At 45.2% G+C, this 17,986-nt stretch overlaps 1 protein-coding gene across 1 annotated transcript in view; it reads left to right on the plus strand.

Annotated features, from left to right (window-relative positions):
* Positions 1–17,986, plus strand: part of GADL1 (glutamate decarboxylase like 1) — a 427,714-nt gene that overhangs the window by 130,016 nt on the left and 279,712 nt on the right. The window contains exons 4-5 of the mRNA XM_040353089.1: positions 7,068–7,158; positions 15,734–15,840. Of these exons, the coding sequence (XP_040209023.1) occupies positions 7,068–7,158; positions 15,734–15,840 (198 nt within the window). The remainder of the gene's footprint in view (positions 1–7,067; positions 7,159–15,733; positions 15,841–17,986) is intronic.

A 17,986-nucleotide genomic window follows, 5' to 3' on the forward strand; every position in this document is an offset into this window, starting at 1 on the left:
ATCACATTTGTTAGTCAAACAGTGAACTGACCAGTACATGATTAAATTTAGGAGTACAACCAAAACAAAAGTATTAAAAGGGAAACCTACGAAATTCAAGTGCTCCTAACAGCAGACCTGTTGCTGAAAAGATATATACAGTATCTGACAAAAGTGAGTACAGCCCTCACATTTTTTAAATATTTTATTATATCTTTTTATGTGACAACACTGAGGAAATTACACTTTTCTACATGGTAAAATATTGAGTGCACAGCTTTTATAACAATGCACATTTGCTGTCCCCTCAAAATAACTCAACACACAGACAAAAATGTCTAAACCACTGGCAACAAAAGTGAATACACCCCCTAAGTGAAAATTTCCAAATTGGGCCCAAAGTATCAATATTTTGTGTGGCCACCATTCTTTTCCAACATTGCCTTAACCCTCTTGGGCATGGAGTTCCCCAGAGCATCACAGGTTGCCACTGGAGTCCACTTCCACTCCTCCATGATGACATCATGGAGCTGGTGGATGTTAGAGACCTTGCACTCCTCCACTGTTTGAGGATGCCCCACAGATGCTCAATAGGGTTTAGGTCTGGAGACATGCTTGGCCAGCCCATGACCTTTACCCTCAGCTTCTTAAGCAAGGCAGTGGTCATCTTGGAGGTATGTTTGGGGTCATTATCATGTTGGAATACTGCCCTGCGGCCCAGTCTCTGAGGGGAGGAGATCATGCTCTGCTTCAGTATGTCACAGTAAATGTTGGCATTCATGGTTCCCTCAATGAACTGTAGCTCCCTGGTGTCGGTAGCACTCATGCAGCCTCACACTTGTCTTTGTACTCCTCACTTGGTTGCCGCCACACAAAGTTGACACCATCTGAACCAAATAAGTTTATCTTGGTCTCATCAGACCACAGGACATGGTTCCAGTAATTCATGTCCTTAGTCTACTTGTCTTCAGCAAACTGTTTGAGGGCTTTCTTGTACATCATCTTAAGGAGAGGCTTCTTTCTGGGACAACAGCCATGCAGACCAATTTGATGCAGTGTGCAGCGTATGGTCTGAGCACTGACAGGCTGAACCCTAACTCTTCAATCTCTGCAGCAATGCTGGCAGCACTCATATGTCTATTTCCCAAAGACAACCTCTGCAAATGACTCTGAGCATGTGCACTCAACTTCTTTGATTGACCATGGCAAGGTCTGTTCTGAGTGGAACCTGTCCCGTTAAACCTCTGTATGATCTTGGCCATCGTGCTGCAGCTCAGGCTCGGGGTCTTGGCAATCTTCTTATAGCCTAGGCCATTTTTATTTAGAGCAACATTTGTTTTTTTCAGATCCTCAGGGAGTTCTTTGCCATAATGTGCTATGTTGAGCTTCCAGTGGCCAGTATGAGAGTGATAACAGCAAATGTAAGACACTTGCTCCCCATTCTCACCTAAGACCTTGTAACACTAATGAGTCACATGACACCGGGGAGGGGAATGGCTAATTTGTCCCAATTTGGGCATCTTCACTTTGGAGTGTACTCACTTTTGTTGCCAGGACATTAATGGTTGTACACTTGCTACTTTTCATTGCATCAAAGGGTCATTTATTCAGTGCTGTCACATGAAAAGATAGAATAAAATATTTACAAAAATGTGAGGGGTGTACTCACTTTTGCGAGATACTGTATGTAGCAAGGACCATGCACTACATAGCTGTTGGCGGATCTAATGGAGATTGTACAATCAGATTACTCTTATAATTTAAAGTGCTCTTTAACCACTTGCCAACCAGCTCACATCGATATACGCCGGCAAAGTGGCATGGGTACGCAAACACCCATATAGGTACATCGGCCCTTTAAGAGCAACGCATGTGCCCCCAAAGCACGGTGGGGGACTCGGTGTACGTGGTCAGCGATCGCGAAAGCACCAGCATGAAGATTTGTGTGTTTAAACACACAAACCCCTATGCTGTTAGGGGTAAGGAGACATGTCCTTTGCTCCTAGTAAATAGGAACAACAATATGCCTCCTCTCGTATCCCTATACAGTTAGAACACACTGAGGGAACGCACATTTAGCCCCTTGATCGCCCCCTAGTTTTAACCCCTTCCCTACCAGTGATATTTACACAGTTTCAGTGCATTTTTATAGCAATGATTGCTGTATAAGTATCAATGGTTCCAAAAATGTTTCAAAAGTGTCTGATCTGTCCACCGCAATGTCGCGATACCGATAAAAATCGCAGATTGTCACAATTACTAGTAATTTTTTTTTTATAAAAATGCTATAAAAATGACAAATCTTTCCCATAGTTTGCAGACACTATGGGCCAGATTCACGTAGCCCGGGCGCAGCGTAACGTAACCGATTTAGGTTACACCGCCGCAAATTTTCTGTCTAAGTGCCCGATCCACAAAGCACTTACCTGGAAATTTGCGGCGGTGTATCCTAAGTCTGTCCGGCGCAAGGCGGACCAATTCAAATGGGGCGGGTACCATTTAAATTAGGCGCGCTCCCGCGCCGGACGTACTGCGCATGCTCCCAACGCAAATTTCCCGACGTGCTTTGTGCGAAATTACGGCGCGCCGACGTTTTGTGAATCGTGACGTGAAAAAAAATAAAAATTAAAAAAATTTGAAAGCAACGCGGGAAAGACAGGTATACTTTTACATGGTGTAGTAAGTTTACACTTTGTAAAAGGTGCCCTATTTTTGCGACGGCAAACTAACACTTGCGGCGACGTAACGACGGGAAAAAGTTTCGTGGATCGCCGTGACTGCTAATTTGCATACCCAACGCTGGTTTACGACGCAAACTCCCCCCAGCGGCGGCCGCGGTACTGCATCCTAAGATCCGACAGTGTAAAACTATTACACCTGTCGGATCTAAGGCCTCGTACACACGGCCGAGGAACTCGACGTGCCAAACACATCGAGTTCCTCGGCCAGTTCAGCACTGAAGCCGCCGAGGAGCTCGGCGGGACGAGAGCTCCCATAGAACAACGAGGAAATAGAGAACATGTTCTCTATTTCCTCGTCGAGCTCCTCGTCGGCTTCCTCGGCCGAAAGTGTACACACGACCAGTTTCCTCGGCAGAATTCAGCCAGAAACTCGGTCGGAAGCTGAATTCTGCCGAGGAAACTGGTCGTGTGTACGGGGCCTCAGGGATATCTATGCGTAACTGATTCTATGAATCAGTCGCATAGATAGAAACAGGGATACAACGGCGTATCAGCAGAAACGCCGTCGTATCCCTTTTGTGAATCTGGCCCCTTAACTTTTGCTCAAACCAATCAATATACACCTATTGTGATTTTTCTTACAAGAATATGTAGAAGAATATATATTGGCCTAAACTGACTAAAATTTGTTTTTTAAAAACATTTTGGTGATATGTATTATAGCAAAAAGTAAAAAAATATATATATTTTTTTTAAATTGTTGCCTTTTTTTGTTTATAGCACAACAAATAAAAACCGCAGAGGTAATCAAATACCATCAAAAGAAAGCTCTATTTGTGGGAAAAAAGGACGCAAATTTCGTTTGGGTACAGCATCGCATGACCGCGCAATTACCAGTCAGTGCCAAATTGTAAAAAGTGCTCTGGTCAGGAAGGGGGTAAAATGTTCTGGGGCTGAAGTGCTATACTCATATTTCATCACTCATCACAGTGCAGTTACATATAATAAAGTGCAATATGTGACAAAAATTGCAATCACAAAATGAATTCCGCCGTCATTCTGCCGAGCACACACATAAGTGGTAGATACACCCGGATGGGCCGCTCTCACACTAGGGATAATTAATTAAAACGGTGCAGTTCGTTTTGCACAGAGTGGCGGCAATCCACGTCTTCTGGGGTCCCTCGGCGGCTGTCTCTGGTCCTCCCCGCAAGTACTGACCACAGTCATGCGAGAGAGCTTGCATGTTGGTGAGTAATTGCGGGCGCACTCCCGTGATACAGCGATCCTCCATAGCCGCTCACTGTATCACTCGGCCTCGCCCCTCGGCGCGCCGCGTCACTGGATGTGATTGACAGCAGCACCAGCCAATGGCTGCGCTGCTCTCAATCCATCCGCTCTAGCCAATCAGTGGCCAGGCTGAGCGGCGAAAAGGGTTTTGGGATCGTGCGCGGGACTTTCGAGGGGTCAGGTAAGTATAACGGGGGCTCGAGGGGGGAGGGGGCCGGCAGGCAGCATCAAATGTTTTTTCACCTTAATGTATAGATTGCATTAAGGTGAAAAAATGTTTTACTTTGCAACTATTTTAAGGTGAAAAAACACGAAGATTTACAACCCCTTTAATGTAATTGTTATGCCTGCTCAACCCAAGGTTCTCAGGAGTATGCACTTTCCCTCATTCAAAAGCTGGACATGTGCAGTACTTATACGTGAACTGGTTGGCAGGCTTACATGTGGTTGATGAAGCTACTGTGCTGGAAAATGCCACTGCTGGGCTGTGTGCACTGATCAGGAGCTTTTACACAATTGTGATTGGGAGACAGAGGTGTGGCCAGAGATGCTCCACAGCAATCTGATCAGAATGGTACAGTTCCTGGATAATTGATTCACTGAGGGAATGAAGCAAATATTGGGGAGGGTCGTGATTTTCAGGTGAGTTCTCCTGAGTGGTGGTGGAGGCACATTGGTGGAGTGACGCACTAAGGCTAAACTGTGAACTATGTCATACTTTATTTGCACAAAGCACTTTTAATTATAAAGGACATTCAGACGTTCACACAATACAGTGTCAATTAGCATAGCACAATGAAATATCTTAGGAGCCAGACTTAATTAACACAATAGACAATAGAATGCAATCACAGCAAGCTTTATCACTACAGCCAGGTAGCTGGAGGTGATTAACATCAATTAACATCTTAACAGTATGTGTCCCCACATTGAATGAATCACACTATTATTGACCTGTTGGGTTCAGAATTAACCACCTGTAATATTTCAAGATATCCTGCAATACATTGTGAATTATCCTTACTGTCCCATCTCATGTAATTCAAGATATAATTTCTCAGTCATCCTATGCCCCTAGTGGACATAGGATGACCCTAGACCCAAGAGTCATTGGTGAAGCTGAACCAGGAGTACCCCGTATCCTTCAAGAGCCTCTGGGTCCCACAGGCCATACCGTTACACAATTCATGTCACACATTGCAATTTTATTATATGTAACTGCACGGTGATGTGTGATGAAATATGGGTATTGCACTTTAATGCTTAAAGAGAGCTGTGTATTATAAGAGCAAATTATTGGAACACTTATTGTGTTACATGCAGCAGCTTATAGTTTTCCAATGAGGATGGGTGAATTTGGTATAAATAAATTACAAACAGATAGTAATCCTTGTGGTCAGATTTAAAGGTACACTGTAATAGTAGAAATATGTGATGACTGGTTTTAGCATTTTGCTGCCACCAAAGTATGTCATATGTCAGGAGCATCTGGGGATTTACACACACTGTAAATGTCTAATACTGTAGATTCCTCAATATTCATTAAATATTCAAAAAAGAGAGCCATGTGACAGCAATAAAGGTAAAGCGGTAGTACATTCTGCAGGTTAATGCCATGATAGTATGCACCGCATAGTAGTACATTAGTGCAGACTTTTAAAGAAAGCTCTCCAATGGTGCATTGTCATCATTGCCAGCACTTCCATCTTCGCCCAGTCTGTTTGAATGGCTGGGCTGCAGTGACTTAACTTTTACTCATGTGCATGGGAGTCATGACCCTCAATGCAGAGTTCACTGCCCATGTGTTGGTGATGTCATCAGCTGCTATAACTATGAATATCTCCTGAACGGTGCAAGTTTAGGAGATATTCACAGACCATGGGAATAACAAGTAAGCCTTACATTATAGGCTATAATATTATAGAAAAAGCTTAAGTTATAACTGCTTTAAAAAAAATTCTCCCAAGCACTTAAAAAAAAAAAAAAATTTGACTACCCTCATATAGTATATAAACACACATGTTGGGTGATCCAACGTGTGAACATTGTTGATTGTGCTACACATGTTATATATCACTGCAAACAAGCAGTGATGTACAACACTATGACGAGTCTAGATAAATGAAGTTCAATGCTTCCGAGCATGTGTCAAAATTGTTTCCGAGCATGCATGTTTTTTTCTCCGTCGGAATTCCATACAGACGAACGGAATTTCCTTTCTCTTTCTAACTCTGTCGGAATTTCCGATGGAAACAGTCAGATGGGGCATACACACGTTTGGAATATCCAATGAAAAAATTCCGTCTGACTTTTTCCATCGCAAATTCCCACCGTGTGTACGCGGCATAAGAGCTTCATTCCTTGTCTATGGAACATTTTGGGCACTGTCGTTTATTACCCTTTCAAGATCACATGCAGTTTTAAGTCTTGACATCAATTAAATCTAGCAACATATTTTATATATTACCAAAAAGTGGGTAATATTTGCATTTCTTTGCACTAAAATAAATTGTTGTGTATTTCTTACTGAAAATTTGCATTTGATAGACTGATGAGCTAATATCATGTGACACAAAATTGGAACTACTACCATATTATTCTTCAGGGACTCTGCTTTTTGAAAAGATATACTGTTTGGAGGCTTTAAATCATCTTCAGGCCTAAAAGGATTAATGTGTTCAGCCTGAATATCCAGTCATAATATCCACATGCAGAGCCCAATAGGAAGTCTGCATGGCGCTGCGCTAATCACAGGCAGGGAGACATTTCCCCATCTCTGCAGCTGAGCATTGGGACAATGTCTCCCTGCCTGTGATTACCGCCGTGCAGACTTCCTGGTGCGCTCTGCACGTGGACTGTGTGAACACGCCGGAGCTCATCCCTAGTCATAAGCAAGTGAAATAAATAAAAGAGAAACAGGATTTCGCTTGCACATGACTGGTTAATCCAAGTAAAAACATGTTCCTTTATTTAACAGTATAAGTAAACATTCTCTACTCCTAAACCTGATATGTCTTTTAAATTCACAATTGCTGGAGGTTTGTTTATCACAATTATATGTATAGATAATATTTCTGGCTCACTGTGTAATCATACATATGTGTTTTTTTTTTCAAGGTCATCCAAGATTTTTCAATCAATTGTACGCTGGAATGGATCATTACTCATTGGCAGCAAGGTTTATTACAGAAGCTTTGAACCCAAGTGTGTAAGTTGTATTTCATTTATTAACAAACACATTGCAGTCAGGGCTGATTCATTAAGAAGTATGGGCCAGATTCAAAGCAGAGATACGACGGAGTACAGGGCCGGCCTTAGGCCTTTAGGCGCCCTGTGCGAGAAAGCTTTACAGCGCCCCCTAGTGACCACGCCCCTTGGTAACCACGCCCCTTGGTAACCACACCCCTTGGTAACCACACCCATTTATCCAATACCAGCTCCATTTAAAGCCTTCCATTTCGTTAAGTTCCCAACAAAAAGATTACAAGCTATGATAAAAATACAACTTTTATTCACACGGTATAATAATGCCACCTATACTGCAAATCCCACTCTATAATAACGCCACATATACTGTATATCACACTCTATAATAACGCCACATATACTGTATATCACACGGTATAATAACGCCACTTATAAAGTAAATCACACGGTATAATAACACCACATATAAAGTAAATCACACGCTATAATAACGCTACATATAAAGTAAATCACACGCTATAATAACGCCACATATAAAGTAAATCACACGCTATAATAACGCCACATATAAAGTAAATCACACGCTATAATAACGCCACATATAAAGTAAATCACATGGTATTTACACTACCTGTAAATTTACTATCAAATATCAAACATAATTACAATAAAGTATTTTTTAACATTTGCATTTACAGTTCTATTTACACCCTATTTAAAAAAGAAAATACAAAACAGACATTAAAGCGGGGGTTCACCCTATCGACAGTAAAAAAAAAAAAAAATTTTTCTTTTACCTTTAAATCAGGCACTGTAGCGCGAGCTACAGTATGCCTGTCCCGAATTTTTTCCCCCCATACTCACCTTGTAGTCGTCCATCGAAGATACCGGGGAATGGGCGTGCCTCTGGAGACGGAGGATGATTGACGGCCGGCTCTGGCGCGTCACGCTTCTCCGGAAATAGCCGAAATAGGCTTGGTCTTCACGACGCGTGCGCATAGCCTGTGCGCACGCGCCGTGAAGAGCCGAGACCTACTCCGGCTGTCTTCGGGGAGAGTGACGTGCCAGGGCCGGCCGTCAATCATCCTCCCTCTCCATAGGCACGCCCATTCCCCGCGGGAGCCGGAATCTACGATGGACGACTACGAGGTGAGTACGGGGTTAAAAAAATCGGGACAGGCATACTGTAGCTCGCGCTACAATGCCTGTCTCGATGGTAACATCATGGGATTGTGGGTGAACTACCGCTTTAAGCAGTACACTGCACTTATAAAAAAAGAATTTACTTACAGAAAAAAGTTTTTACATCTGCTGCCTGCTTCTGTGGATTTTTGCCCTCTTTTGTCTACAGTGCGCATGGCATATGAGCTCCTCATAGCAAGGCAAGGACAGTCGCCATGCCGTCTTTCCGGCAGAATCTGCCTGTGGCCTGCCAGGTGTGCCTAGAGCATTTGACACCCGGGGCGGATCCTATATCTGCCCCCCCCGTCACATGTAAAAACACCCCACTGTGCCCCCTGCATCCTTCTATATCTCTGTCACTACTGTGTACCCCCTCTACACAACTGCACCAATGGACCTCTCTACATTACACAGCACCCTTCACCTCTGGACTCCTTTACATTACACAGCCCCCTGCACCTCTGGACCCCTTTACATTACACAGCACCTCTGGGCCCCTTTACATTACACAGCACCCTGCATCTCTGGGCCCCTTTACATTACACAGCACCCTGCACCTCTGGGCCCCTTTACATTACACAGCACCCTGCACCTCTGGACCCCATTACATTACACAGCCCCCTGCACCAATTGACCCCTTTATATTACACAGCACCCTGCACCTCTGGGCCCCTTTACATTACACAGCACCCTGCATCTCTGGGCCCCTTTACATTACACAGCACTCTGCACCTCTGGACCCCTTTACACTACACAGCACCTTGCACCTCTGGGCCCCTTTACATTATACAGCATCCTGCACCTCTGGACCCCATTACATTACACCACCCCCTGCACCTCTGGACCCCTTTTACATTACATAGCACCTCTGGATGGACCCCTTTACATTACACAGCACCACCTTGCACCACTGGGCCCCTTACATTACACAGCACCCCACAGCTCTGGACCCCTTTACATTACATAGCACCCTGCATCTCTGGACCCCTTTACATTACACAGCACCCTGCACCTCTGGACCCCTTGACACTACACAGCACCTTGCACCACTGGGCCCCTTACATTACACAGGACCATGCACCTCTGGGCCCCTTACATTACACAGCACCCTGCACCTCTGGGCCCCTTTACATTACACAGCACCCCTTTACATTACACAGCACCCTGCACCTCTGGGCCCCTTTACATTACACAGCACCCTGCACCTCTGGACTCTTTTACATTACACAGCACCCTGCACCTCTGGACCCCATTACATTACACAGCACCCTGCATCTCTGGGCCCCTTTACATTACACAGCACCCTGCACCTCTGGGCCCCTTTACATTACACAGCACCCTGCACCTCTGGACCCCATTACATTACACAGCCCCCTGCACCAATTGACCCCTTTATATTACACAGCAACCTGCACCTCTGGGCCCCTTTACATTACACAGCACCCTGCATCTCTGGGCCCCTTTACATTACACAGCACTCTGCACCTCTGGACCCCTTTACACTACACAGCACCTTGCACCTCTGGGCCCCTTTACATTATACAGCATCATGCACCTCTGGACCCCATTACATTATACCACCCCCTGCACCTCTGGACCCCTTTTACATTACATAGCACCTCTGGATGGACCCCTTTACATTACACAGCACCACCTTGCACCACTGGGCCCCTTACATTACACAGCACCCCACAGCTCTGGACCCCTTTACATTACACAGCACCCTGCATCTCTGGACCCCTTTACATTACACAGCACCCTGCACCTCTGGACCCCTTGACACTACACAGCACCTTGCACCACTGGGCCCCTTACATTACACAGCACCCTGCACCTCTGGGCCCCTTACATTACACAGCACCCTGCACCTCTGGGCCCCTTTACATTACACAGCACCCCATTACATTAAACAGCACCCTGCACCTCTGGACCCCTTTACACTACACAGCACCTTACACCACTGGGCCCCTTACATTACACAGCACCCTGCACCTCTGGGCCCCTTACATTACACAGCACCCCACAGCTCTGGACCCCTTTACATTACACAGCACCCTGCACCACTGAACCCCTTTACATTACACAACACCCTGCACCACTGGACCCCTTTACATTACACAGCACCCTGCACCCCTTTACATTACACAGCCCCAGACACCTGTATGTAACACAGACACCCCCCCTAACAGTTCTGGACCCCCTGCATGTTACGCAGACCCCCGCACAGCGCATACCCCCTCCCCCTAAAATACAGATCTCTCCTTACAATACAGAACCCCCTCTACAATACAGATTTACCCCTACAATACAGAACCCCCCCTACAGTACAGACCCCCTACAATAAAGAACCCCCCCATAATACAGACCCCCCCCCCCCTACAATAGACCACCCCTACAGTGCAGACCCCCCTACAATAAAGAACCCCCCCACAATAGATCACCCCTACAATAAAGAAACTCCCCCCCCACAATACAGAAACCCCCCCCCCCACAATACAGATCAACCCCTAAAGTGCAGACCCCCCCAACAATAAAGAACCCCCCCACACCCACACAGATCAACCCCTACAATAAAGAACCCCCCCCCCCAAAATACAGACGACCCCTCCTTCAGACCTGTAAAGCAAGCAGGCTCAGATAACCTGCTTGCCGTGTGCAAGTACAGGACAGTACAGGCAAGGGGGAGGCTGCTTCACTGCTCGGCTGCGTGACTGAGACAGTCACAGGCAGCCGAGACTCAGAGCCGCGGAGCTGCCTAAGGAGAAGGGGGAATCACTGCAGCCAGGTCCCGGGTGTGCCGCCGACTCGCTGGGATGCGGCTTGCACGGCACCCCCCCTGCAAAGCCAGGCACCCGGCACCACGCCATGCCACCCGGCAAGGTCCTCTTCAGTCGTGGGGGGACCACGACTTAACACGCAGGCCCACTACTTAACACGCAGGCGAATTTAAAAATCTGTGCGGTCGCCAGGCGCCCATGTTGTTATGGCGCCCTGTGCGATCGCACTGTCCGCACACCACAAAGGCCGGCCCTGACGGAGTATCTCTGATACTCCGTCGTATCTCTCAGAGTATCTATGCGACTGATTCATAGAATCAGTTACGCATAGATAGCCCTTAGATCCGACAGGTGTAATTGTTTTACACTGTCGGATCTTAGGATGCAATACCGCGGCCGTCGCTGGGGGGAGTTTGCGTCGTAAACCAGCGTCGGGTATGCAAATTAGTAGTTACGGCTATCCACAACGGTTTTTCGCGTTCGCTACGTCGCTGCTAGTCTAGTTTCCCGTCGCAAAGTTAGTCGTCGTTTTAGGTGCCCTAACTTTACACAGCACACGTATGTGCTGTATAAAGTATGGCCGCCGTTCCCGCGTCGAAATTTAAAAATGTTTCCTTCTTGCGTAAGACGTCCGGGAATACGGAAGTACGCTACGCACGTCGCCGTTCAAAAAAATGAAGTCACTTCGCGCAAAGCACGGTGGGAAATTCAAACGGGAGCATGCTCAGTAGGTCCAGCGCGGGAGCGCGCCTAATTTAAATGGCACACGCCCCTTTAAATTACGCGGGCTTATGGCGGAAGTTTTCTCGCAAGTGCTTTGTGAATCAGGCACTTGCGATGAAAACTTGCGGCGGTGTAACGTATCTACGATACGTTACGCCGCCGCGATTCTACGTGAATCTGGCCCTTAGTGTTCACTTAGCAAAAAGAAAGTTCACTTAGTTTATTGACTGAAGTCCAATCTTGTGTAAGGAAAATGAAAAAAACAAGGGGCCAGATCCACAAAGAACTGCCTATCTTTAGGCAGGCGTAGCGTATCACAGATACACTACGCCGCCGTAACTTAGAGCGGAGGTTCCTTATCCAGAAAGAATTTGCGCCGTAAGTTACGGCGGTGTAGTGTAAATGTGTCGGCGTAAGGGTGCAAAATTCAAATGACTAAGATGTGGTCGTGTTTTATGGTAATTCATCTTGACCCCACGTAAATCGTCTTTTTTAAACGTCCGTGGGGGTATCCCAGTGCGCATGCTCGAAATCACTTTGCAAATAGTCAATGCTTTCGACGTGAACGTAATTTACGCAAAGCCCTATTCGCGAACGTTTTACGCAAACGACGTAAACAGCGGAAAATTCGACGCTGTCCCGATGTCCATACCTAACATTGCGTACACCTCATAGAGGCAGGGGTAACGTTACGCCGAAAAAAGCCTTACGTAAACGACGGAAAAAAATGCGCCGGGCGGAAGTACGTTTGAGAATCGGCGTATCTAGCTAATTTGCATACTCTACGGGGAAATCAACGGAAGCGCCACCTAGCGGCCAGCGTAAATATGCACCTAAGATCCGACGGTGTACTAAGACATACGGCAGTCGGATCTAGCCCACATTCAGGCGTATCTTGTTTCGTGGATACAAAACAAAGATACGATGGCGCATCGTAGAACTTACGCGGCGTATCAATAGATACACTTAAGTTCTTTGTGGATCTGGTTCAAGATTTTTGCTAGCACACGATTGGATGATTGAGATGAACATAGCTTTACCCTATTTGCTAAGATCTGTTGACATACACTTTACTGGTCATTTGGTAAATCACCCCAAAAGAATGTACAGTATCTCACAAAAGTAAGTACACCCCTCATATTTTTTTTAACTATTTTATTATATCTTTTCATGATCAATGAAAGGAACGATATCCCTTACAATGGAGGGCATTAGAGAAGGCCCACCTTACATTGGTAGTCAGTAGAAAAATATTTTACCTAACATTTATGGTAAGTGGGAGGCTGATGGTCAGTGGGAGGCTATATACCCTTGACATTGGTGACCAGTGGAAAGTGTGCCCTGTGCCCTGTGTACACTGGAAGTCAATGATAAAAACAATGCTTACATTGGGGGTCAATGGAATAAATGCTATTCTTATAGACAGCTAAAAAAATTAGTACTGACAGTTTGTTACCCGAGAAATTAGAGAGAGAAGAGGACCTGCTTGTCCCATGCCACTGGCTTTGCTGAGTGAGGGAGGGTGGTCAGTCCACCATTGGTCATTGCTCAAGAAAGCAACCTCTGTAGGAAATCTAAGGTTTACCTCCCATGAATGAGAAAGGCTTTGGTAATAAATGTGCACCCTTATATTTTTATATCTATTTTTTTTTTTGCGTACAGTGCCCCAAGGCGTTGTAATGTCCGCATGGGGGCTATGCTCAGGGACACACTTGTTTAAAGGCTAAGTTCACTTTTTGAATAAAGTGGACTATGCAGTCAAGTGGTCCCAGTAGGTTAAAAACACTAAGCCGTTTTGAAAAATATTGCTTAACCACTTAAAGCGGTTGTAAACCTTAAATTTGCACTTTTACCTACAGGTAAGCCTATAACAAGGCTTACCTGTAGGTACAAAGAATATCTCCTAAACCTGTACGGTTTAGGAGATATTCCCCTCGCAATGCGGGCGGCGCATGCGCAGGGGGGATCCACGGCGGAAGATCCGGCAGCCGCCGGACCTTGCCGATTTTAAATCTCCCGCGCGCATGCGCGGGAGTGACGTCATCGCCGCTCCAGCCAATCACAGCGCTGGAGCGGCGCCGCTCCAGCCAATCACAGCGCTGGAGCGGCGATACCCGGAAGACACGCCGGAGCAAGATGACATCTCGCTCGGCGTGAACCAGGTAAGTGTTGTTCACCTCGTTTTGAGGTAAGTATTTCATAATCAGCTATTATGCGGTGCATACTAGCTGATTATGCATTTTGCCTTGCAGGTAAAAAAAAATAAAAAAATTATATATGCGGTTTACAACCGCTTTAAGGACCCCTTCACGCCGATATACATTGGCAGAATGGCATGGCTGGGCACAATCACGTACCTGTACGTGACTCTTTAAGCCCAGCCATGGGGTCGCAAGCTTTCCGCCAGCGGCGCACTCGTGACCCGGCCCTAAACTTCGTGACCGCGCCCATGGGACCCGTGGACCCGATCGCAGCCGGTGTCCCACGATTGGTCACCGGAGCTGAAGAACGGGGAGAGGTGCGTGTAAACACACCTTCCCTGTTCTTCCCTGTGGCAGTGTCATTGATTGTCTGTTCCCTGATATAGGGAAAGACGATCAATGACGTCACATGTCCAGCCCCGCCCCCCTACAGTTAGAAACACATATGAGGTCACACTTAACCCCTACAGTGCCCCCTAGTGGTTAACTCCTAAACTGCAATTGTCATTTTCACAGTAAACAGTGCATTTTTATTTTATTTGCTGTGAAAATGACAATGGTCCCAAAAATATGTCAAAATTGTCCGATGTGTCCGCCATAATGTCGCAGTCACGAAAAAAAAAACGCTGATCGCCGCCATTAGTAGTAAAAAAAAAAAATATTAATAAAAATGCAATACAACTATCCCCTATTTTGTAAACGCTATACATTTTGTGCAAACCAATCGATAAACGCTTATTGCGATTTTTTTTACCAAAAATATGTAGAAGAATACGTATCGGCCTAAACTGAGGGAAACATTTATTTTTATATATATTTTTGGGGGATATTTATTATAGCAAAAAATATTGCATTTTTTTTCAAAATTGTCGCTCTATTTTTGTTTATAGCGCAAAAAATAAAAACTGCAGAGGTGATCAAATACCACCAAAAGAAAGCTCTATTTGTGGGAAAAAAAGGACGCCAATTTTGTTTGGGAGCCACGTCGCAGGACCGCGCAATTGTCAGTTAACGCAGTGCCGAATTGCAAAAAGGGGCAAGGCCTTTAACCCGCATAATGGTCCGGGTCTTAAGTGGTTAATGTAATGGCCATGCCTGCTCACCCAAGTTTCTCAGGAGTATGCGCTTTCTCTGATTCAAAATCTGTACATGTGCAGTACTCATACGTGAACTGGTTGGCAGGCTTACACGTGGTTAATGAAGCTACTGTGCTGGAATATGCCACTGCTGCGCTGTGTGCACTGATCAGGACCTTTTAGACAATTGTGACTAGGAGACAGAGGTGTGTCCAGAGATGCTCCACAGCGATCTGATCAGACGTTATGGCGGGTACCTATCAAAATCAGGTGCCCGCTCCCTCCCCAAAACAAAACATCCCAAATATTGGAGAGAAGCTCCATTTTAATTATTATATTACTTTTTAAATTTTCCTGGTAAGATAGATGAAACATTTTAACCCTCAGTATTGTTCAGTATCTTTTCTGCAAGAGTCTTCCCCTGTTCTGAATAAACTTTAATTTGGAATTAGAAACAAAGACTGATTTATTATTACTGTTACATTATCATTTCTCCGTGAATTTAGGATTTCATATAAAGGTTACAGATTATAACACCTATAGTTAAAGAGCATTATGTTTATTAGATTTCATCTGTTCATTTTGTTTGTTACTTTTGTGTTTTTTTTTTTTTCTAGATATACTTATGAAGTATCCCCTGTTTTTATTCTAATTGAGGAAGCTGTTTTGCTAAAAATGTCAGAATTTCTTGGCTGGAAGGCTGCTGATGGTATATTTAGCCCAGGTAGGTTCACATTGCATATTTGTTATTTAAAGCCCAGGTCACACCAAATGGGCTTTTAGTCAGGACAGGAAATTATGAAAATCTCGTCAATGGGCACACGTGTTGTTGTCTGTGTCTTGTATGAAATTTTAATAGCACACGATTGGATGATTGAGGTGAACATAGTTTTATTTTATTTGCTAAGATCTGTTTACATTCACTTTACTAGTCATTTGGTAGATCACCCCACAAGAATGTACAGTATCATACAAAAGTGAGTACAACCCTCACATTTTGGTAAATATTTTATTAATTTTTTCACGTGACAACACTGACAAATGACACTTTGCTACAATGTAAAGTAGTGAGTGTACAGCTTGTATAACAGTGTAAATCTGCTGTCCCCTCAAAATAACTCAACACACAGCCATTAATGTCTAAACCGCTGGCAACAAAAGTGAGTACACCCCTGAGTGAATATGTCCAATTTGGGCCCAGAATGTCAACATTTTGTGTGGCCACCATTATTTTCCAGCACTGTCTTAATCCTTTTGGGCATGGAGTCCAACAGAGTTTTACAGGTTGCCACTGGAGTTCACTTCCACTCCTCCATGATGGCATCACAGAGATTGTGGATGTTAGAGACCTTGCGCTTCAATACCTTCCATTTGAGGATGCCCCACAGATGCTCAATTAGGTTTAGGTCTGGAGACATGCTTGGCCAGTCCATCACCTTTACCCTCAGTTTCTTTTGCAAAGCAGTGGTCGTCTTGGAGGTGTGTTTGGGGTTGTTATCATGTTGGAATACTGCCCTGCGGCCCGATCCGAAGGGAGGGGATTATGCTCCTCTTCAGTATGTCACATTACATGTTGGCATTCATTGTTTCCTCAATGAACTGTTGCTCCCCAGTGTCGGCAGCACTCATGCATCCCCAGACCATGACACCCCGCCATTATGCTTGACTGTAGACAAGACACACTTGTCTTTGTACTCCTCACCACACATGCTTGACACCACTAAATAAGTTTATCTTGATCTCATCATTTGGTCACATATCATAAGACAGCACTGCACTGAGATATCGGTATATTCTGATGCATATGTGGGAATGCATGTAGTGCTACCTGCAGTCTAAACGCATTTCAGTTATAAGATAGTACATAATTGTGCTGATGTTTATAGAACCACCTGTCCAAAGAATTGCTATCTAATTAATCCCAGTAATGCTGTATGGTATTCAGGGATTCTGCTTTAGGATCCCCTATATATTTTTCCAAGAATCCAGTCTGTAGCCTAGGGCACTTACAATTCTGTGGGTATTGTTGGTGCTCTCTCTCTCTTAGCAAATTAGACTTTTGCAGTGTACAGTGTTTCTGCTCCAATATCCTCCTCAGATGTAGTCTTGTAGCCACACAAAAATAAAACACAAGTAGCCGGATTCAGGTAGAGCGGCGTATATTTGAGCGGGCGTAGCGCAGCTCATATGCGCTACGCCGACGTAACACAGAGAGGGAAGACAAGTATTCACAAAGCACTTGCTCCCTAAGTTACGGCGGCATAGCGTAAATGGGCCGGCGTAAGCCCGCCTAATTCAAAGTAAAATCTGACGGCAGTTCCGACGTCCATACCCTAACATGACTTAGACCAACTATTTGGTGGTTTAACTTTACGCCGGACGTACGCCTTACATAAATGGCGTAGCTTACTGCGACGGGCGCAAGTACGTTCGTGAATCGGCATATCTAGGTCATTTACATATTCAATGCGTTAATCAATGGAAGCGCCCCTAGCGGCCAGCGTAAATATGCGCCTAAGATACGACGGCGTAGGAGACTTACGTCGGTCGAATGGAGCCGAAATTCAGGCGTATCTCCTTTGCAGAATCAAGCGCATAGATACGACGGCGCATCCGTGGACTTACGTGGCGTATCATTAGATAAGTCGGCATAAGTCTTTGTGAATCCGGGCCATAATTAGCCGGATTCAGGTAAAGCGGCGGATATTTGAGCAGGCGTAGCGCAGCTCATATGCGCTACGCCAACGTAACATAGAGAGGCAAGACAAGTATTCACAAAGCACTTGCTCCCTAAGTTACGGCGGCGTAGCGTAAATGGGCCGGCGTAAGCCCGCCTAATTCAAAGTAGGCAGGTAGTGGGCTTATTAAAA

The sequence above is a fragment of the Rana temporaria genome, chromosome 5 (genome assembly GCF_905171775.1).
Source record: "Rana temporaria chromosome 5, aRanTem1.1, whole genome shotgun sequence".
NCBI classification, from domain to species: Eukaryota; Metazoa; Chordata; class Amphibia; order Anura; family Ranidae; genus Rana; species Rana temporaria.